General features: G+C 44.4%; 1 protein-coding gene across 1 annotated transcript in view; it reads right to left on the minus strand.

Moving 5' to 3' along the window:
- Positions 1 to 228: 228 nt before the first annotated feature.
- The window catches only part of C8A (complement C8 alpha chain), a 73,109-nt gene continuing 51,010 nt past the window's right edge, over positions 229 to 22,327 (minus strand). Inside the window, exons 8-11 of the mRNA XM_043878524.1 lie at positions 10,623 to 10,754; positions 9,330 to 9,487; positions 4,715 to 4,937; positions 229 to 740 (exon numbers count right to left, since the gene is read on the minus strand). Coding sequence (XP_043734459.1) covers positions 589 to 740; positions 4,715 to 4,937; positions 9,330 to 9,487; positions 10,623 to 10,754 — 665 coding nt within the window. The 3' untranslated portion in view covers positions 229 to 588. The remainder of the gene's footprint in view (positions 741 to 4,714; positions 4,938 to 9,329; positions 9,488 to 10,622; positions 10,755 to 22,327) is intronic.

Genomic DNA, 22,327 nt, shown 5'->3' on the forward strand with positions numbered 1-22,327 from the left:
CTAGCGTGCTGTGAGAAAATAAGTGGGAGAAGGGTGATATTTGTGGTAAGAACTCAAGCAAACACGAGAGATTAATTGAAGGAATACTAGAATATGTTGAGTCCCAGTGAAGGAAAATTGAAGGAACTTGGGTCAGTCTTTAATTTTTCTCTTTGTTTCAGTATGTCTTCTTATCTTGCAAACTAATAATGGTTCTACAAATGAACAAACGTTATCAAAGAACTGAGATCATTCTCATGGTACTTTGTTTTATTGGTAATTGATGGTTTCAAAAGTATCTGCCTGCCTTGTCCCTCCACCATCCTAAAAGTTCCTCTAAGACATGGATGGAGATAGTTCCTTTTCTTCTCTTTTTGGATGATCCAAAGTGCCATGAGCAGCTAACCCTCTAATTAACTCTTAACACCCAGTTTTGACTGAGTTATGTGGGTGATAGAACAGTTGGTTGTTGACGGCACAGTCTGGTCCAGGACAAAGAAAAAGTCCATGCTGATGGGTATCTTCTGTCAGCTGAGTGAGGTCTGTATCCATTGGTCAGCGCAAGCAGTTTCATCCCCTGTCCCCACTCCAGCCTGTGCCCAGAGGCACTCAGCACGCCTGGGTCTGCACCCTGTGGCCTGGACACGAGGCACCTCCGTTCTGGGGCTCAGGATTGTTACACTCTCTCCTCCTTTCCTGGGTGCCCGATCTGCAAGCCGACCAGGAGCTCCAGCAGCTCCAACGACCATCCGTCTTGGCTCCTACATGGATGATTTCCCAGGGAACAAGGTTAGCATACCAGCAGCAGCTCGGATGGTGAAGAGTGAAGCCCGTCCCACGGCCCTAGAGTGGTCTATAAGCTCTCCTTTGGGGAAATGCCTGGGTATAGCCAACCAAGACCTCTGTGCTTGCTGCCTCGCACTTAATTTGAAACTCTGGGTGGAGTGAGAAGAGGCCACTGGGAGCCCATCTCATGAAATTGGAACCTGTGGTTCCATGGAAGATGGATAGCAGAGAGAGGCATGGAGGCGTGTGCCTCTGGAAGAATGACTCCAAGCCAGTGAAGTGTGTGCAGAGAGGGAGCTCGTCCCAGCTGGGGCTTCACAGACAAAGGCCAGCCAGACATCCCTAGGGAAGGGATTACTGGGCTATTGAATGAGGGTTCAAAAACCAACCCCTCGGTCTCTGACGATGGAACCCCGGTGGTTGATAGATTCTCTGCACAGAGCATCAGAACCCGTGTGCTGAACATGCGCTGTCTCTGGAAACCCAGCTTGCACAATCCTCCAGCCTGGGGCTGCTGCCTTCCACTGCCTGTATGCCTCTGGACCAGCCCATCTCCTCTCTTAGCCTGAGTTTTCACCTCTGTAAAGGAAAAGGATGGCTTCATCCAGTGGGGTTTTTCCATCATAACTTTTTTCATTACTATGTTTTTTTTTTTCTTAAATGATATCTTGGATGGGACCTGACATGGAAGTCAGATGAAAGTGAAGCTGTCCTATTTGAAGCTGGGGTGTCTATTAGGTTTGCCCTGCTCCCCTGGGGCAGCCCCTAGGAGACCCCAGGCTTCCTCAGATCCCAATGTGAATATCATTGGGTTAGATTATCTTCAAGTCCCTTCCAGCTCTGTAATTATACTCCCTGGTGGGGTAGCCACAGCAGGGTTCTCTATTCCTCCCACCTCTGCAGCTTGGTCCCTATAGGCAAAGATTTGCTGGGAAAATCCCTCAGGCCCTCCATCAGTGGGTCTCCATGGTGGCTGATTCCCCAGCCTTAGATTTCCTTGTCAGATTGATCTCTCTCTGGCTGAAAGTTCAGTCTGATAGCCTCACGGCCACCCGAGGTCCATACCCTGCTTAGAATAAGGTTAATGGAACCCCCATGAGCTGAATGCAACTGACTGGATGTAATCTTGCAGGAAAAACAGGGCTGTGAGGAGGACTCAGCGCTCTGTGCCCTGCCATCCCCTAGGTCATTGTTATCATGTCCCCCTTCTCCAGTGCCCACCATGGTTCATGTGACTCAGTGTGGTCACCACCAAGCCCAGCGCTGGATCATTGGCCAGGCATCTCTGGGTAGTCCACACCCCCTGTTCCCTTTGCACTATGCTATGTGGACAGGAATCCAAACAAGTCCCGGCTCTAGGGGCCCTTGACATGCTCTGACTCTAATTATCCAGATAGAGCTGACATTTGTTCTGTTAGACCCGGTCACCTTATAACCAGCACTTGGACCACATCCTCCCTGTCCACTCCCCAAGGTGATGGTCAGTGCACTCATCTCAGACTCTCTGTCCTCATTCCCCACATGTCCTGATTCTTAGGACAGTAGTGCCCAGCCTTTTGGGCACCAGGGACCAGTTTCACAGAAGATAGTTTTTTCATAGACCGGGGGGCAGGCAAGATGGTTTCAGGATGATTTGAGCACATTGCGCTTATTGTGCACTTTTATTTCTAACCTAATGCCATCTACAGGTGCACAGCCCGAAGGTTGGGGACCCTTGTCTTAGAATGTCAATTAATAGAATGTAATAATTAAGAGCTTGGATCCTAACATCAGATCACATGGGTCCAAACACTGGCTCTGACTCTCCCCAAACAGATGACCAACAAGTTATTTTGTCTTCCTTCTGTCTCTGTGTCCTCATCTGTGAACTGGGGTGATAAAGCAAAACTGACTCAATGGATACGAATTTGAGCAAACTCCAGGAGATAGTGATGGACAGGGAAGCGTGGCGTGCTGCAGTCCCTGGAGTTGCAAAGATTCAGACAGAATTTAGGGACTGAAGAACGACAACATACCCTTCTTGGAGGGATAAAGGAGTTCATGCACATGAAGTGTTGCAATAGTGCCTGGTGCAGAATTTGTTATTCTTTCTGTTCACTGACCTTTGGTTCCTCTGGAAAGTTGCCTGGCCAATGAGGCAAATGGGGGCTGAAACACAGTCCAAACTCTGCTTGAAAAGTTAAGAAATCCCTGGGCCTTGGAGCTGGGCAGTATCAACCCTGCACAATTTTCTGTGTATCTCCCAACTTACACACCTAACAGGAGGTTTCTTTTTTTTTCAGTTCCCATGAGGAAACTGTACCAGGCTTGGCCCATGTAATTGTTCTGCTTGGGTTTTGTTCTCTGCATCTTCCATAAGGACTTCCATAATTCCATAAGTCCTCATAAGGACTCTGGAATTGACTCACATCTTGGCTTACCCTTCTTGGAATTCTTCCTACAGGATATCAGGCAGCTTGTTGGGACCCCATTAATATTCCCTTTAGCCCACAAAGGAGGAATTTAGATACAACTCCAACTCAGGACAGATCTTCTACCAGTAGAGTTCTCTCTTCTTTTTTCTTACTAGAACTGAGCTTGCTACACAGATTAGCTAGTTTAATCCTCAGCACAACCTGTGATGCAGGTACCAACATCATCCCCACATTACAGGGGATGCCTACCCAGCATGAAAATTAGCACCACTGGGATGTGAAGCCTATTTGACACCACAGCTGTGTTATCTTGCCTCCCATTTAGAACAACTCTCCCAGTGATAAAATTGTTATCCACCATCATCTCACTCTAAAACCAGGCTCCTTATCCTATCTACACTGTGCTTCAATAGTTTGTTTTATAGATAAACTTAGACCCTCCCAGAATTATTTTTCTTTATGTTTTCATCATTGCAGTTGTCAAATGAGACTGATTTATACATTGATCTGGTAGCCCGTATTTTTGCCATCATTCTGTGTACCAAGTATACATGGAAAAATTGGAAGCTTAGGGATTAAAACATGCATAGAGCTTCTTGGAGCTCAAATGGAAACATAGATGAGAAAGATGGGTCCCAGAAAGAAGAAATTATTATCAGCATATCACTAAGTTAGTGAAATAGCTGAGATTCACACTCAGGTCTCTAGACTTCATCTTTAAGGGACTTGGACCCTCATTTGAAAAACTTCTTTTCTGATGCAGTCGCTTTGTATTGCAGCTTAATATGTTTAACTTTGAAACCTTAAGCATTATATTACTTGCCCCACGCTTGTTTTTAGTCATGAGAACCTATTTATCCCTTGTAGTGGATTGAATAATGTCCCTCAAAAGATAAGTTGATGTTCAACCTGCAAATGTTACCGTATTTGGATATAGGATCTTTGAAGATAAAATCAAGTTAATATGATGTCATGTTGGATTAGGGTAGGTCCTAGTCCAATGACTAGTGTTTCTATAAGAAAACAGAGATGTAAAATGGAGGACACTTTGTGAAGACAGAGGCAGACTGGAATGGTGTAGCTACAAGCCAAGAATGCTTAGTGTTGCTGACAAGCGTCTGAGGCTAGGAGAAAGAAAACATTCCCCCAAGGAGCCTCCAGAAGAAAGCAGCCTGGCCAGTATACCCAGAATGGGATTTCTAATTTCTAAAAGTCGGAGACAATAAATTTCCATTGCTATAAGCCACTCAGTTTTTGATACTCTGTTATGGCAGCCTTCGGAAATGAATACATCCCTCCAGAAATGAGTCCTGTTGTCCATATATGCCTCGGTCTAAAACTGTTCTCATCTGAGAGAGGGTCCTGATGGCAGGGAGAGAACATAAGAACTGGTAAATGCAGGGGGTCAGTCACAGAGCTCAGAATGTGGGTTCCTAGAGCAGTGGGCAAGAGGGCACAGGGCAGAGAGGCTGGGAGCCCCAAGAACCCTCTGAGCTGGAGTAAGCTAGAAGCTAAGTGAGGATATGTGGCCTTACCCTCTGACTGCACTTGCTCACAGGCAAGGCCCTGGCGACCCACAGGGCACTGACACTTGCAGCTGGTCCCCTCGAGGATGGGCTCCCCGTTGTTGAAGCAGGGCCCACAGCGGCAGGCGTTGAACTCCATCAGGTACTGGTCCAGGGCCCGCCGCAGGTTCTGGCGCTTCGTCTCCAGGGACCCCAGGTTCGTGTGCCGCAGGATCTCGTGGATCGGCCTCATCTGTGGGCACAGAAAGACCAGAGGGCTGCGCCCTGGGCTCTGTACAGCTTCCCAGAGCCCAAGAACTGGTCATCAAGCCTCGGGAAGGCCTGCTGCATGCCAGGCACAGAGCCAGATTATCCTGCTGCATTAGATCCAAGCAGCTGCTCTGTAAAGCGGGTATTAGGTTTCCCAGGCCACGGATGAAGAAGCAGAGTCTGAGAGCGTTTGAGTGACCAGCTCAGGACCACACACCATGGACCATGCTGAACACGGAGCTACATAACTTTGAAACCTGTGGTCTCCAGATCCCAGAGGAAGACAAGAACCCAAAAGCTATCTGTGCCAACTCATCCGCCCCCTCCAGCATTCTTAGGAGTCAGGAAGAGTATAAAAGACCTACATGTCTGTGTGTGTGTTTTATTGTCAGCCTTCAATGCAGGGATTAATAAGTTCTTGATAGGCAGTTGTGTTGCCACTGCTGAGCACAACCCCTAATGGTGTGAGTGTGAGGTTTGCCTGTGTGTATGCTGGGGTTGTTTTATATTTGCAGCAGCCCATTCTAGACAGGAATGTAGTCCAGGGTTTCTCAGCCTCAGCACTGTTGCATTTCCAGCTGAATAATTCTTTATTGGCAGGGACAGCCCGGCCTGTGCATTGTATGATCTTTAGCAGCATTGCTGGCTTCTACCCACCAGATGTCAATAGCATCTTCTAGCCATGAAAAGCAAAACTGTTTTCTGACATTGCCGCTGCTTCTAAGTCACGTCAGTCATGTCCAGCTCTGTGCTACCCCATAGACGGCAGCCCACCAGGCTCCCCTGTCCCTGGGATTCTCCAGGCAAGAATACTGGAGTGGGTTGCCATTTCCTTCTCCAGTGCATGAAAGTGAAAAGTGAAAGTAAAGTCCCTCAGTCATGTCCGACTCTTAGCGACCCCATGGACTGCAGCCTACCAGGCTCCCCCGTCCATGGGATTCTCCAGGCAAGAGTACTGGAGTGGGTTGCCATTGCCTTCTCCGTCTGACATTGCTAGATATCCCCTAGTGGGGAAAGGGTGGTCAACCCCTGCTTGGAAAGTAGTAGATAGAGCAGAAAGCATTGAATCTGGGGCTAGAAAATCTGGCTTCAAATCTCAGCTCTGCCACTTCTAGCTGTGTGATCTCTGTCCCGTTACACATGGAGCCTTCCTTCCTCATCTGAAAATGAGAACAGTAGTCCTACACTCCTGGTTTATTAAGAGGATTAAAGTTGAAAGACAGGGAAGAACTGTCACAGAGTCACAGCTAAATGAATGCTGCTCACTTCTCAGCCGTGTGGCCCGGAACTGCCCCTCCTAAGCCTGAGCCCCATTATCTATAAAATGGGAATAATAACCTCCTTAAAATTCACATGAGGATCTAAGGAAATAATGAATCTGAGATACCATTGCAAAGAGGGAGAACAGTATAAAATAAAGCCCCATTTTTATTAGTTAGATGTGATGATAGTAAAAAAAATTTTTTTTTTAAATTGCATGTATATATGGTTATCTTCAATATGCTTATAACACTATTTTTTAAACACATAAGCATAAAATGAAAACTCTTTCCCAGGTCTCTCATTTTACAGGAGAGGAACCTGAGGAGCTGAGAGAGGAAGGATTTGCCAAGGTCACAGAGCCATTCTGAGATGGGACTGAACCCCAGTGGAGCAAACTTACTTCTCAAGAATCAGAGGTCAGTAAGGGCACTAGCCATGTTTTGAGTGGGTTCCTGGAAATGTGTACAGAAAGACCTGTGGCAAACAAACCTTGTCCTGTGACCAGGGGCTGTGGCTGAGGTCACCAGGCTGATCATGTTGGTACTGGCTGGGCCCCCAGCCAAGGGCAGAAGACCATTACTGGAAGTGCAGGGAATTGGCCCCACTGTTAGGAAATTGGTGCAGAATGGACTGCCCTGGATAAATATGACTCTTAGTTCCAGAGAAACCCAGGACCATTGGGCAGCTTCCCTTGACCTTCCGGGGGAGCCCAGGACTCAGACCCCCATCTCTCCTTTCTATTCACTGAATCCTCAAGAAGAGGGTATGGAAGGGCTGGTGGGACTTAAAGAGGGAAGAAGGATGGGGAAATGATTCTTAAAATGTTAGAGCTTGAAAGCTATTGGCAACAGTCTCGTTCCCAATTTACAAATGAAAAAAAAAATTCAGAGAAGGAAAGTAGTATGATATCAACACACTATAAAATAACATTTAGCATATAATAATGCATACCGTAACATCATCATCACATGGCATGATTCCTGTGTTCACTCAATCTAAGCACCTGCCCTAAATAGACACTGCTAAGCTCTGGGAATATGCAATTGAGTAAGACTGTTTCCACTCTGAGCATCAAGTTCCAAATAACTCTCTAACTGGCCTCCCCTCCATGTCTGTAGTCGGATTGTCTATCTGTCTGTCTGTCTCTGAGCATTTTCATTTTCAAGTACAGCTTTAGTTGCATCAATCCCCTGCTCTGTGACCTGCCAACAGCCTCATGCATTGAATCCAATCTTCTAGGGGTCATCATGGGTTGTGAAGAGATCCTGAGCATTAGAATCAGTCAGTCTTGGCTCCAGTTGGGCTATGCTATTTTCTAGTTCTGAGATTTGGCCAGCTTCCTTAACCTCCACAAACCTGCCTCCTCATCTGACTTCACTAAATACTGATGTCTCTCTCCCTAACCTTGAGATGTAACATTTTACTATCCCCATGTTACAGAGCAGAACCCTGAGCCTCCGAAAATGAAGTAACTCATCCAAGGTCACACACACACATCAAAAAGGTGGCTGATCTGTGAGCCAAACTACATCTTTTTCACTCCAAACCCAAGCTCTCTCTCCCAAAAGACAGTATTGAGTCTTCTCCAAATCATGCACGTCAGTCTTCCCCTTGGAAGTTTTGCTCAAAGCAAACAAAGAGATTACCTCTTGCCCATGAAAGTTGATATGTTACTCCTGATATCAATTTTACAGTTTTGCCGAAATCACTAATGGCTTGATGATAGCAATTTTCAGGCCCTAGGTGAATTACAGGTGCGTGAAAATGGTCCCTTACTCATTGGAGAAGAAATCAAGGTTAATCCATCTGACCTCTTTCTTCATAGAAAAGAGGTTGTTATAATAGATTTTTAGGTTTAACTGTTTGTATATATTTTAAAGAGAAGGAATGTGTCCACACTTGGAATTTTTAACTATATATAGAAAATGAGCAAAGGTAAGGAAAAATGGGCAAGAAAGCAATAATATTTTACTTAAAAACCCAAAATGCAACTCTCATTTTCTAATGGCCTACATCTTCTTCACCCTAAACTCAAGTTCTCTCTCCCAAAAGACAGTATTGGGTTTTCTCACATATGAATTGAATAGTGTGATGATACTGGTAGAACAATTCACTTGCTTTACAGTTTGAATACAACTTTACTTCCTTTGTGGGGTTAGAGATTTAAGGCAAGCTTTCTCAATTTTGGCACCATTAGCACCAGCAGCCAGCTGTGTCCTTGCTGTGGGGGCTGCCCTGTGCATTGGGAGGGAGTTTAGCAGCCTCCCTGGCTTCTGGCCCCTAGATGCCAATAGCATCTTCTCAGTTGTTACAATCAAAAATGTCTTCAGATATTGCCCAATGTCTCCTGGGGGAGAAAAATTGACCCTAGTGGCTGAGAACCATGGCTTTATGGAAGGTGCTAGAATAGAGGGAAGAGAGAACTGGACATAAAATCCAAAGGTCTTGGATCCAGGTACTTCCACGTATGGGCTCTGTGACCCTAAATGATTCCCTTGATGACTTGGAACCTCAGTTTCCTAATCTTTTCAATGGGGGGAATCCTATCTGTGCCAGAGGTCATTGTGATTAGATCATTTAGAGCAGGGGCAGCAGTCTATAGCTTGAAATCACGCTAAGCTCACAGCTTGTTTTTGTATGGCCTTTGAGCTAAGAATGACTTTAACATTTTTACAAGATTGGAGAAAAATAAGAACTTGTATGAAAGAGACTGTATATAGCCTGGAAACCTAAAGTATTTACTATCTGCTCTTTACAGAAAAAAGTTTGCCAACCTCTGACTTAGCAGATGTGATTTTTAAAGTCTTTTATGTATAAATGTGAATAGTGCTTTTTTTTTTATAAGGTGGCCTACTCCTGAAGAAATTCTAGGACTACTAGTATAACACTAGACCGTAACCAGATAGTAAGCTTGTGACCCCAGCTCTCCTGTGGCTTGCACATAGAGTCACGCATCCCTGTAGTCAGGCTTGGGTAAGGCTACCAGTTCAGCGTGCCGTTACATTTAATCTTGTTTTTTGATGGACTCATAATAAGAAATATAAAATGATCTGGTCTGCTTCACTTTCATTCCTTGTGGACCCAGAGTTTCTTCAACTGCGAAAAGACTTACCTCAAAATCAATAACAGCAGGATTATACTTTAATGACCTTCCCCAGGAACGGTACGTAATGATGCTGCTCTCTTGCATCAAGCCACCTCCCCAGCCAGAGCTGCCACCGCGCACCAGAGAAATGAGTTCTTCCACCCCCATGGCCGTCTTGTTGTCAGCTACCATCGAGAGAATAGTCATGTTAGCCCATTTCCTTAGATGCCAAAGGACCAGTTGGCAAGCTCCACTAAATGAGATTTGGAACAGAGTTTAAGTGCTCTGCTTAGAGCTGTCTCCCAGTCTTCTACCGTGCTCAGTTAACTAGCAGGACAAGGCAGAAAAGAAGCACCAACACTTGGAAATTGACTCATCCTTTGGATTAGAGCAGGCCCTGGGAAGATAGCTCAACCCAACATGGAGGAGGGAGAAGATGGAAAAATGGATAATGACCGATTCATTCATGTATTCGTTTACATGTCAAATGTTGGCTTGGTGCTTGCTATATGCCAAATAGCTTCAACCAAATATTATAGGTGCTATAACTGATTTCTCAGAAGGGGTTCAGAGAAAGATGTGGTCAGATCTACAGTAGGAGTGGGGAGGTGGTCAGGTAAAAAGTCAGTTACCTAGAAGAATGGATAAATCTTCAGGTAAATGGAGGGAGGAGGGAAAGGCAACTGAGAGAAACATTTAACTTAAGACCCTGAGACTTGAGTAGCCCAGTGCAGTGGAAGTAACTTGAACCTCATCTACTCATCCATCTATTATAAACTATTTCAGCATCCTTGCATCTTGTGTATCTTCCACCTGGAAAAAATGACTCAATACATGTTGAATGAATGAATGAATACATGAGCATGTATAGTGACCTGTGCAGATGTTATAAAATATTCTTGCACAATTTTTCTCTAATACTTATTCTTTGAACTTGGACTTGGTGACCACATTTTTCCTCTCTCAGCAAACTTGTGTCCTTCCTCTGAGCTGTACCTGATGAGACTTGATCTCAACCGTTAACTTTCCAGATCCTGTCTGCACATGCCTTTCCTCCCAGCTCTTACTCAGATCTTTGTCTGGTGCTTGAAATCTAGGAGGTTGTATAAATAGGAAGTCAGGCATTTCTAAGATGATCTCAGCCCATGTTGGGATTCAAAATAGGGTCACTACAGGTCATTGGTTTGGGATATTCAGCAGATACACAGTGTGACCATTGACTGAGATGGAATCAATTGGGAAGGAGAACATATATACCCCGAATATGTGTCCAAGGGTGACTCTGGCTTCTTTTGGGGGAAGCCCATTATTAATACTTGCTTAGTTTGCCATCTCCAGATTTTTCACAGGGTGCTACTGATAAACGTCCTCCAATTTGTGCCTGCTTTGTATGCTCATACTCAATGCCCAAAGAGACTCCAAAGCATCTCTCGATTTCACTGCGGGTAACACCTGCAACAGGAAGCAGAGAAACACAGAATGCTGAGACACGAAAGACAGTGAATATGTACAACCAGCTCATAATAGTAGTTCATAGCTCACCAGCTCACAGCAGTAAAAACTAGCTTCTATTTTAGAGTCTAAGAGATCCGGGTTGAAATCCCTGTCCTTTAACTCAGTTTCAGGGTTTTCTTCTCTATGGTCCCAATGCAGATATTCTTGAAATAAGAAGGAATATGGATTGCACACGCTAGTTGGTCAAAAGCACTTTTCTTTTTCCTTTGCACATGCTCCACGGGGCCTCCTGGAGATGGCGATTCTGTCTGATCCATCTCCTTTACCCCTGCGCCTGGTGCAGTGCCTGGCCCATGATTGGCACCAATCTTGCACATGTTGCCCCTTCCTCTCTCCTTTTTCACTGTCATTCTGAAGTCCACACAAGCTCCAATTCAACTACTATTTCTTCTGTGAAGCACTTTTGATTCAGAACACTTCCCCCTTTCTTCAGAGATAGCCATGTGCCTTGTTTGGGCCTGAATGATCATTTGTGTCCCAATTCTTTTTGCCCAGGTCCTATTTGCACCTCAGAGAGGCTAGGTGTTGTCAGAAGTTTGATAGATCTCCATGGGGAGGCTGCCTGACTTCTGACCCCATGAGAACCATGAGGCCCACATTAGCTGTCTCTGTCTATATCTGAGGAGCTGCTGAGGAATCTGCATTTTGCAAATGAAGAACATAATTCTCAAAGGAATGATGTCATTTTGCCCCAAATCCCACAGCCTGTAGGTGAACAGATGGGGGTTTCCAACCCTTGGTCAACTGGCAAGATAAGGCTAGAAGAGCAGACTGGAGCAAAATATTGACCATTGCTACAGAGTTCAACTTCCTCTGTAGCTAAAGTCTTCTGAAGGCTGTGAACTGGAGTTTGTATTTTCAGCACATCATTGCTTTTCACTGAAACTATAAATAATTACAACCAGTCAGTGTATTATCCTGACAACCACAAAGGAAAAATCATTTAGGTTGTAATTCAGTTAAGCTAAAATTAGATTCAATATTTTCAAGGGAGTTTTGAGCAGCAAGTTTAGTTGCTGGCATTCCCATGAAACTAAACTCTATGAGGTCAAGCACTGACATCTTATTTACCACTCTGTCGGTCTGCTATGGAGGAGGATCTCAGTAAATACTCTTAGGATAAATGATTGATGAATGAAAATGAATGCCAAGAGTTGTTTGGTAACAGCTTCTGATGGAAAGAATCTTAGAAGTCAGGAATCACGAATTGAAATCCCAGTCACTTAGATGAATGGACAAAGAAATTACTATATATAGAATAATTATATACATATTATATAATTAATAATGATCAAATAGTTATATATAATAATTACAACATATATATAATAATTACAATTCTATAAATTATAAGTTATATACTTACATATAAATAATGTATGATACATAATTATATATATTAATTAGTGTATATAATTATAATATATATTATATGTAATTATTATATATTAAAAATTATATACATATGTATACACTCTATATAGCCCATATATATGTGTGTATATATATATATATATATATACACACACACACACACACGCACACCCTATAGATATATCCCATATAAAGAGATCCTACCTTAAAACGCAAAGAAATCCTGCCATTTGGGACAATGTGGATGAAACTGGAGGACATTATACTAAATGAAATAAATCATACACAAAAAGGAAAAAAACTTTACGATCGTGCTTATACATGGACTCTGCAAAAGTCACATATATAGAAGCAGAGAGTAGAATGGTGGTTTCCCAGGCCAAGGAGGTGGTTGGGAAAAGGGGAGATGCGCGCAAGGTTGCAGTTGTGTTGGAGAAATAAACCTAGAGAGCTAATATACAGCCTGGCGACTCTAGTTGATAATACTGTATTGAAAACTGGAAATTTGCAAAGGGAGTAGATTGCAAGTACTCTTATCACACACACACCTGACTCGCGAGGAGAATATATGTTAATTAGCTTGACTGTAATAATCATTTCATTATATATATATATATAAAATCATCATACTGTATACTTTAAATATATACAAATTTTATTTTTTTTTAAAAGTGAAACAAAACACATCCCAGTCCCTGACACCCTGTATGAACTTAGAAAAGGTCCCCAGTCTCCCGGGGTCTCAGTTTCCCATTTATGGAGAGAAGGATTTAGACTTGCTCATCCCCAGGCCCCTCTTGGCTGGGGCCCTCTGATCCTCTGCACAGTGGTTTCTGAATAACTCTGAGCTGAGAGTTTCTGGGAGAAGTGATCCTTTAAGCACTAGCACTCAGCACCAAGCAAACGGCTTCTTCTGCCATTTCCGTTCAAGTACTTTTAATTTTTAATGCACTACTAATTGAGGAAGATTTAGCATATTTAATTGTTTTGATTAAAAATTGCTTCAACAGTGATAAACAAAAGTGGATGAAAGGAATTCATGGGCAGAAGCCAGAGTGATTACTTAGGTGAGTGGTGGAGTGCTGCCGAATTAAAGTGACAGGACGGGCTGATTAGTGGGGGCTGGAGGATGCCTGTGGAGTGATTATGCTCATGAAGGCCCTGCCGAAAGCTTGCCAGGCGCTGTTGGGAGAAGTGATTTCTACAGTGAGGCTTGATTGCAAAGAATTGCCTCCTGAGGACCCTGAAGGAGGGTACCAGCCAGCAAGGGGAGGTCTGTGACTTAAGAACCACGCAGCATGAGGACTAAAAGTATCCTTAGTCACCTACCTGACACATCTCACGTTTAGCTGTGACATGCTTGGTTCATAAAAATTAATTGTCTTTCCTAAGACCACATAGTTAAAAAGAACAGTGGAGCTGAGATTCAAACACATCTGTCGTGCTTAGAAGAATTAGTGGTCCTTTCACTAATTCCAGTTATTTCATCAGAATAAATTCTTCTGAAAATTTTAGTAAGCATCTACTATTACCATCCCAGGCATACTGTATGTTGGACAAGGTAGACACTGTGAGGATAAAACTGATATAAATATGATGCCAATCTGAACAAGTAAGGTCCTGGCCTTGAGAAGCTAGCAGGTGTGGGCCATATAGTCAGTGAAGACTCACTTGGATCTGAGAGTTGCTCATTTCGATACACCAGGACCAGAAGAGGAGTCTCTTGCCAGAAGTCATGGGGACTGCCAAGTCAGAGCTGTCTACAGAGCACCCGTGGAAAACCAAGACCAGTAAGCTGGGGTAGGGGCTGGGGGAGGTCAAATGTGATGCCAAAATCCAGGACTTGAAGTTGGTATAGAAGCTAAGACACAAAGTCAGAGTGACAGATGCAAAGAGCAGAGGAGGGGGGTGAGGGGAAGAGCAGAAATATGTCCAGCACGATCGAGTAATGCTCGCCCAGATGGGTGCATGGCATGTGTGGACAGACTATAGAACCAGGCAGTGCTCTGCCAGGGCTCCTCCCCATCTCAGCAGCCTGACTCCTCAGATGTCAGCTCTGGACCAGATCAAACTGGCATTTGCTTTGGGCTTTTGAACTCAGTGAATTGGCATTGATGTTTGCTGAACCTGGCTACATAGTGTGATCTTCTGGAGTGCTTATTAAAAACAGGTTCCAGGTCCCCACTTCTCTCGATTCGGATTCTGTATTTCAGAGTAATCAGCAAATGATATTTTAAACAAGTATCTCGGATGAAACCTATGCAGTGCATCTGGGATCGGATATTAAGTACCCTTGTCCTACAGAGAACCTCCGGTGATCTGTCACAGCGAGCTGGCATCCACCCTGTCCTAGTTAATGCCTTAAATAAGGACCTAGCAGCCAGGCTCATTTTATCTACCCAGGCGGAAGAAACTAGAGAATGAACCAGGATCCAAAAAGCCCTCAAAAGGCTGATGAGCAGACAGACCAAGCACGAGAAATGAGATTCAGATTGGAAAGTTACATGATCCTGTCCTGGAGATAAAATACCAAGTGCATGAGCACAGTAGGGGATAGAGTCAGCTTAGCAGGAGAACCAGGGAAAAGGCCCAAGTGTTTTAGGTAACTTCCAGCTCAGCAGGGCAGTGACGCCAAGTGAAAATTGTAATCAATACAGGAAAGGCAGGGATATCCTCACTCCTGCACAGGTTAGAGAAACCCAGAACCTGGAGCCAAGTTCTGGGAGCCATACTTATCAAAAGAAATAAGAAAATGAGACATTCACTGGACACCACGCAGCCTTTGAAAAACAGGAAATCCTGCTGTATGCAACAACATGGCTGAACCCTGAGGTTGTTATTGCTAAGAAGCTGGTCACAGAAAGACCAGGACTGCGTGATTCTACTTAATGTGAAGTATGTAAAGTGGTCAAACTCACAGAAGCAGAGCACAGAATTGTGTTTGCGGGAGACAGGGGGAAGGGGTAATGAGGCAGAAACTCTCAGTTATGCTAGATGAATAAGTTCTGGAGTTCCTGTTGTACCACCCTGTCCTTGGAGTGAAGAATTCTGTATTGTATGCTAAAGCATTTGTTACAAGAGTAAATCTCATGTTAAGTGTTCTTACCACAATAAGATAAAAAATAAAAAAAAAAAGAAGAAGAAGATGGGGAATGATTGGGTAAGAAGAAATTCAAAGCCAGGTCCTTTCGGGAATGGTTAAGGTGATGTGGGATGTTTATCGGAATGAAGAAGGAGCGATTTCTCAGAGAACTCGACTCAACTTCCCAGAGGGTTGTCTTAAGGAAAAGGAATTAATGGCTTGTTGGTGGGGCTAAAGGGCAAGAACTAGGACCAAAAGGGCAGATGCTACAGAGAGAGAGGTTGAGACTCAACATATATCGCTGCAGTGCTCAGAGGCCAAGGAGATCGTTGCTTTGTGAGGCAGTGAGCTCCCCGCATCTGGAGGGTCCGAAGCAGAAGCTGGCTGTGTGCTTGTGAGTAGAAGGGTTTGAAGTATAGACGAGTGGTCTTTTAAGAGCTCCTCTAAAGCCAAGATTCTGAAACTTTAAGAACATACCAGAACACTTGAGGAACACTTGGGATAACGTTGATATGTCCTTAATAATTTCTTATTGTGCCAGGCATCTGGGAAATAAAGAAGGTTAAGGGGAGTGTTTGCTCGCAGGACGCTTATAGCCAGGTGTAGAGACATGGACAGGTAAGCTGACAGTTCTTGTACTGTGTGGTGAGGACTTTGAAAGAAGGCAACAAATGCATAGGTATAAAAGGAAGGGTACCAGAGGCAAGTGTGAAAGGATGAGTAGGGATTAACCAAATTGTGAGGAGTATGTTGAGAGCACAGGGTGGGCACGAGGAGGCCTGGGGACCCCAGCAGCAAGATTTGGCTCAGAGAGGCCAAGATGGTCTAAACTCAAGAGTGGAAGAAAGGGAGATGCAGATCAGTCCAGGAAATCCTGGGAGACCAATGGGGTCCTCCACACTCCCATCTGGTCCCCAGAGGAGCTGTTGTGCCCCCCAGGGAGGCCAGGAGCCCGGGAGACGCATCTCCAGCCCCCATGCCTGCTCCTTGTTTTCCACCCGGTCTGGGCCGTGTGCAGGTGTGAGAGCTCTCCTCACACGTCCGTGGAGATGCTGCATCCACACGGCCCCGAGGCAGAACCAGGCAGCCTGACTTCTGAGGTGCCAGAAGCAGCAAGTCTCTGTCATTCCTAAGATGAAAAGCATCGGGTTGAAAACAGCAGGTGTGATGCATTATTTATCTCTATGCAACAAACAAATGCCACTCAGATGGCTGTGATTTATGTGCTGTGTTGCTTTGCTACATTGGTTGCACCCAAAGACAGCCTCAGAAAGGAAAGGAAGAATCGTATAGTCTATTTCATGCCGTAACATTGGAAAAGATGATTGTTTAGTGTGTGGCTGGGTGAGCCAGGAAGTGTTAGCTAACTTGCTTGCCCCTTCTGCGCTTCTGTGTATCCATTAAAATGCATGCTTCTTCCCAACTACCTGAGAATGAGAGTACCAGTAACTATGCCCTGGCACGTGCTGTTCCCTGTAAAAGTCCCCTTACTTCCTTCACTGAGTTCCTCCCACTCAGCTCGAGGAAGCTTTCCCTTACTGCCAAAGGCCCTGTGTCTATGTCCTCACAGCATCCCTATGTATCCGTCATGGTATCCCCATGCCTCCCTATAGCATAGTATTTAGCACACTATGGTAATTGTCAATTCCTTGATCTGTTTTTCCAATTATTCTGCAAACTTACAATGTCATCTCTTGGGTTTTCAAGACTTAGCATATGACAGGCCCCAGAAGTGCCCAGGCCTGCGCTAATTCCAACCTGTCTAGACAATACCTCTAAAATGTTTCTTTGAGAGTCACTGATCTTCTTTTGGTTGATGATACAAATTGCATCTTTTGTAATATCTCCTGTTTGATTGAGTTGGTATTTTATAAAGCTCTTTCATCAGCATTATCTTATCAGAGCCTCAAAACAATCTTATGGGACCAGGAGGCTTTGCTCTTTTTACAGGCAAACTAGGGTTGGAAAAGGCAGTAACTGTGGGGTTAAGCGTGTGAACTCAGGAAGCAGAGTTCTACTTATCACTGGGAGTGTGGCTTTGGGTGAATGACTGAACCTCTCTGTGCCTCATGTTGTCCATTTGAAAATGGAGATGAAAATGGATTCTTTACGTGAGTCTCTAAAAGCAGTGTCTGGTGCAATTAAGTGTTCAACAAATTTTGTTATTTTTTGCTGTGGTTGTTAGGTAACTTGCCTTGGAAAAGATGATTGTTTAGTGTGTGGCTGGGTGAGCTGGGAAGTGTTGGCTAACTTACTTGCCCCTTCTGCGCTTCTGTGTATCCATTAAACTATGGATACAAGTTTATGACTTGTATCCCAAATAACAAGCCCAAGAATCAGGGTTTGATGCAAGGTGTGCTATACCCAAACTCGGGGCCCACTCCATCTCATCAAGGCCATCTTACTCTGCAGGAAACATTCATCATGGGGCATGAGTAGCAGTGGCCTCACCAAGACTTTCATTCCATGACCCCCTCATTCCTCAAAGCAGCTCAGAAAAGGAATCCGTGCTTCCAATGGCTAATCTGGGGGCTGCGATCTCTTATACTCCCCTGCCTGATAAGAGGCTACCCTCAGAAACTCTGACCCGCTAGATGACTGTGGTCATGATGAGAGGCTGGAGGATAGCTGAGGACCAGGCACTGAAGTGGAGACTGATCGAGCTGGAAATGTCCATGCACACTGACTATCTGAACCTCTCCATGTCATAGTTATCTATAGCATGGAGATTAGAACACTGTCTGTCTCACAGGGTGGCTCTAAGGGTTAAATGAGTTAATCCATGCCACGTACAATGCTTCAGATAGTTCCTGGCTTGAAAGTAGCCAAAATGGTCAAGAATTACTATTATTGCTGCTGCCAGAAATGCCACACCATACACAGGCTATGCTGTTGGTTCCTGATTCTGAACTGGAAAAATCAGAGACTAAGGGAGGCTGAAGAGTTTATGAACACCAGTTTTCTTAATCAACTTCTCTGTGGTGTTAGCTATACTATAAACTGAGATGGAATGAATGAAGAAGATGGAACATCCACATTATGTGCTGGGCAAAAATTTTCCAGGCATTATCTCATCTAATATGCCCAGATCATTCCACAGCAGGTACAGTTTTTCCCATTTTAGAGATGAGCAATTCAAGGCTTAGATGGTTCCAGCCACTTGCCCAAAATGATACAATAAATAAATAGTAGATCAGGGATTGAACCAAGGTCTGTGTCCAAAGCCCATTTTCTCCTTGCCACATCACTTGGGGGAGAGAGAGCTGAGGGTGGCCCTGGGTGTAATTTTGGCATCATCATCACCTTCCTTTTGGGCTGAGACTGGTTTCAGTGATAGAGGTGGAAAATCAAAATCAGGATAAATTCAGGAGGATGGTGCTAAGGATCTCAATTCCATGTGTATGTAAATGACTTTAGGGGGGTGGGGACAGAGCCAAGACACCAAGAGTCTGTCAGTCAATCAATACCATCCATCACTGTGAAGCCTGGTTGTCATGGTAACTGAGGATAAAGCCTGGAGCTTGTTAGAATCTAGTGCCTCTCTGTTCAGGATGATTGCTTGGTTAGCAAACACAGTGAAAGACCTTTTGGGCCAACCCAGATTACTTAGCCATAAGTACAAGACCCTTTGTGATCAGGTTCCTGCCTAGCTCACCATCCTCACTGTTCAATCCCACTTGGTCTCTGTAGGGATTCACCTCTGACTCTTCAGAGTATAAAAGAAGCTCCAGAGGGTGCCCAGCATCTGTGCCTTTCGATTCTGAACCAGCCCTGCTAGAAAGACACTGAGTCTCTAACGTGAATCAGCCTCAGCCTCTGGGCAAAATTCCAGGGACACATCATTCACAAGATGCACTATGGAAGCAGGTGATTGTAATAGTGTGATATACATAGAGCTATGTCCTGGGTGCATTGAAGTACCTAAGACAGGCTCCCAACCCAGTGCTGGGAGATGGAAGGACTACCTGGAAAATCCTGTGTGAGCAGAGACTAAGGGTGAGTAAGCATTAGCCAGGCGATGAAGACTGAAGGAGGGGAGGGGAACAGAGTCCCAGGTGGAAGGAACAGCACCAAGGAGAAAGTGTGATTAAGTCAAGGGACCAGCAAGTAGCTCAGTACAACATAGATCCAGAGTGAGCTGTGGGCTGGAGGGCTGAGTGCATGCTCCCTTGTCCAGGACAGGGACCCTCCTGTCTCAATGTTCACCTTTGCATGGCTCCAGCAGCTTGCTATTCTGTAACTTGTCATCCTCTCTGGCTCCCTGGAGGCCAACATTGACTACATTTCCAGGTTACTGATACATCATCACTCCTTCTGCAATAACCTAAACACTGGATTGTTCTCCTGTTTGCACTGGCCTCAGGGGCAAGCCCTCCACAAAGAGTCTGGCCTTGGGGTGAGTCACTCGTCTCCTGTTGCTCATTCTTACCCCTTGCTGCTTCAGCCACTCCCATGCAGCTCTCTCCTCTTAGAAAGACCCAGCTAGCACATGGGATGGGGAGGGAGGTGGGAGGGGGGATCGGGATGCGGAACACATGTAAATCCACGGCTGATTCATGTCAATGTATGGCAAAACCCACTACAATACTGTAAAGTAATTAGCCTCCAACTAATAAAAATAAACAAAAAAAAGAAAGATCCAGCTACATGCTCCACCAGGCATGCTCCTACTCCAACTAACTTCAGAAGATCAGGCCTGAGTGTGTCTGTAGTCTAGAAGATGGGAGGGGAAGAAAGGGTGGGTTGCTCCCTCCTTTGTACTTCTACTGAACTTATTTCTATTCAAGCACTTATCATAGTGTATTACTCTTAGCCCCCAACTGACTACATATTTCTCCGGGGTGGAGATCTATGTGTTTTACCCCATATCTCTGGAAATCATGGGTTCTCTCTGAATATTTACTAGATGAGTAGACAGATTGCTGAATGGATGGAGATTGGATTATGAGAAGAGTTTTCCTTGGAGATTGTTTCCTGCCTCTTAAGAAGGGAAAAATGCTCTGCTCAGAACCTCCCTGAAAGGGAATTATAAGCAAAAAAATAGCAATAATATATAAATGTGATGGAATGTATGAAAAATTTGAGAAACTTAGATTACACGTCCATCTTCCCCAATTATTCCTCATATACAGCTTAACCATCTGGGCTGCCTTTGTCCCATTCTAGTAAAGGAACAGAAAATACATAGCTCAGAGGTTCTCAGTCCCTGCTCAGACCCTGACTCTCCAGAGTGTAAGGAAAGCTCTGGAGGATGTCCAGGATTGGTGGGATTGGATACTGAATTACCCCAGCCAGAAAGACTGAAGCTCTACCATGGGTCAGCCTCTAACCCTGACAGACATCACTGATTGGACCACAGTACTTTCTGGCTGAGCCCTTATCTGGTGTCACAGTCCTCGACTCAACAGTCCCAGGAGCATTTGCTATTAAAACTCCCTGCCACTGGTGGCTTAGATACATTTTATGGCCTGCAGGTCTTTAGGGTTCACTGCTTTGCATGCTGTGGGTGCCAGCGCACCATGCTTGTTCCTAGCTCTGTGAACGTACCTAAGCTTCAGAACAGACCTATTAGTAGCTGGTCAGTTTAACTGTTAGCAATTCTCTGTTAGAATTCCCAGTCAAGATTCAAACTGACCTAATACTGCCCTTAGGAGTGAATATCGAGTACAATACAACTTTGTGTGCATGCATGCTAAGTGGCTTCAGTTGTGTTCAACTCTTCTGTGACCCCATGGACTGGAGCCCACCAGGCTCCTCTGTCCATGGGATTCTCCAGGCAAAAATCCTGGAGTAGGTTGCCATGCCCTCCTCCAGGGGATCTTCCCAACTCAAGGATAGAACCCGTGTTTCTTACATCTCCTGCATTGGCAGGCTGGTTCTTTACCACTAGTGCCATCTGGGAAGCCGATGATACTCCCTTGGGTATTTTTAAAACCTCACTTAACCACTTTCAAAGTTGTCACAAGCAGTTTAATAGTTTTAAAAAAAGAAGATAAGCAAAATAAATATCCAGAGATATCACAGAAGCACTGAACCAGGAATTAGAAATCCTCATTTCAAAGCTTACTTTGCTTCTAACGGGTGGTGTCACCTTGGATGTGTCATTTATCTTTCAGTACCTTGTTTTCATCATTTGTAAAATGGCTATAGCCATAAAATACAGCTGAAAGCATTGCCAGGAAGTTTAAATGGGATGAAATGCATGTAAGCACTCAGTATGCTGCCTGCCACAGAGTTAGAACTCAGTGATTACCTGTTTTTTCATTTTCATTTGGATAAGCTGTTTCATTACATGAGACTTCACACACCTGTCTCAGCAGTTAATACTAACATCTGCCTCTACATTTCCCCTTTGACTACCTTCCTGTGATGGTTAATTGCATGGATCAATTTGACTGGGCCAGGGTGTCCAGATATTTGGTCAAACGTTATTCTGGGTGTTTCTGTGAGGGTGTTTTGGGATGAGATCAACATTTAAATCAGTAGCTTGAGTAAAGCAGATTGCTCTCCCTAAAGTGGGTGGGCCTCATTCAATTGGGAAGTCCTGAATAGACAAAAAGAGAGGATTCTTCCTGCCTAACATTCCTTGGCATAAATCACAGCAAGATCCTCTATGACCCATCTCCTAAAGTAATGGAAATAAAAGCAAAAGTAAACAAATGGGACCTAATTAAACTTAAAAGCTTTTGCACAGGGAAGAAAACTATAAACTAGGTGAAAAGACAACCCTCAGAATGGGAGAAAATAATAGTAGATGAAACAACTGACAAAGGATTAATCTCCAAAATATACAAGCAGCTCATGAAGCTCAATACCAGAGAAAGAAACAACCCAGTCAAAAAGTGGGCAGAAGACCTACATAGGCATTTTTCCAAAGAAGACATACAGATGGCTAATAAACACATGAAAAGATGCTTAACATCGCTCATTATTAGATAAATGCAGATCAAAACTGCAGTGAGGTATTACCTCACAAGGATCAGAATGGGCATCAACAAAAAATCTACAAACAATAAATGCTGGAGGGGGCGTGGAGAAAAGGGAACCTTCTTTT

The sequence above is a fragment of the Cervus elaphus genome, chromosome 20 (genome assembly GCF_910594005.1).
Source record: "Cervus elaphus chromosome 20, mCerEla1.1, whole genome shotgun sequence".
NCBI classification, from domain to species: Eukaryota; Metazoa; Chordata; class Mammalia; order Artiodactyla; family Cervidae; genus Cervus; species Cervus elaphus.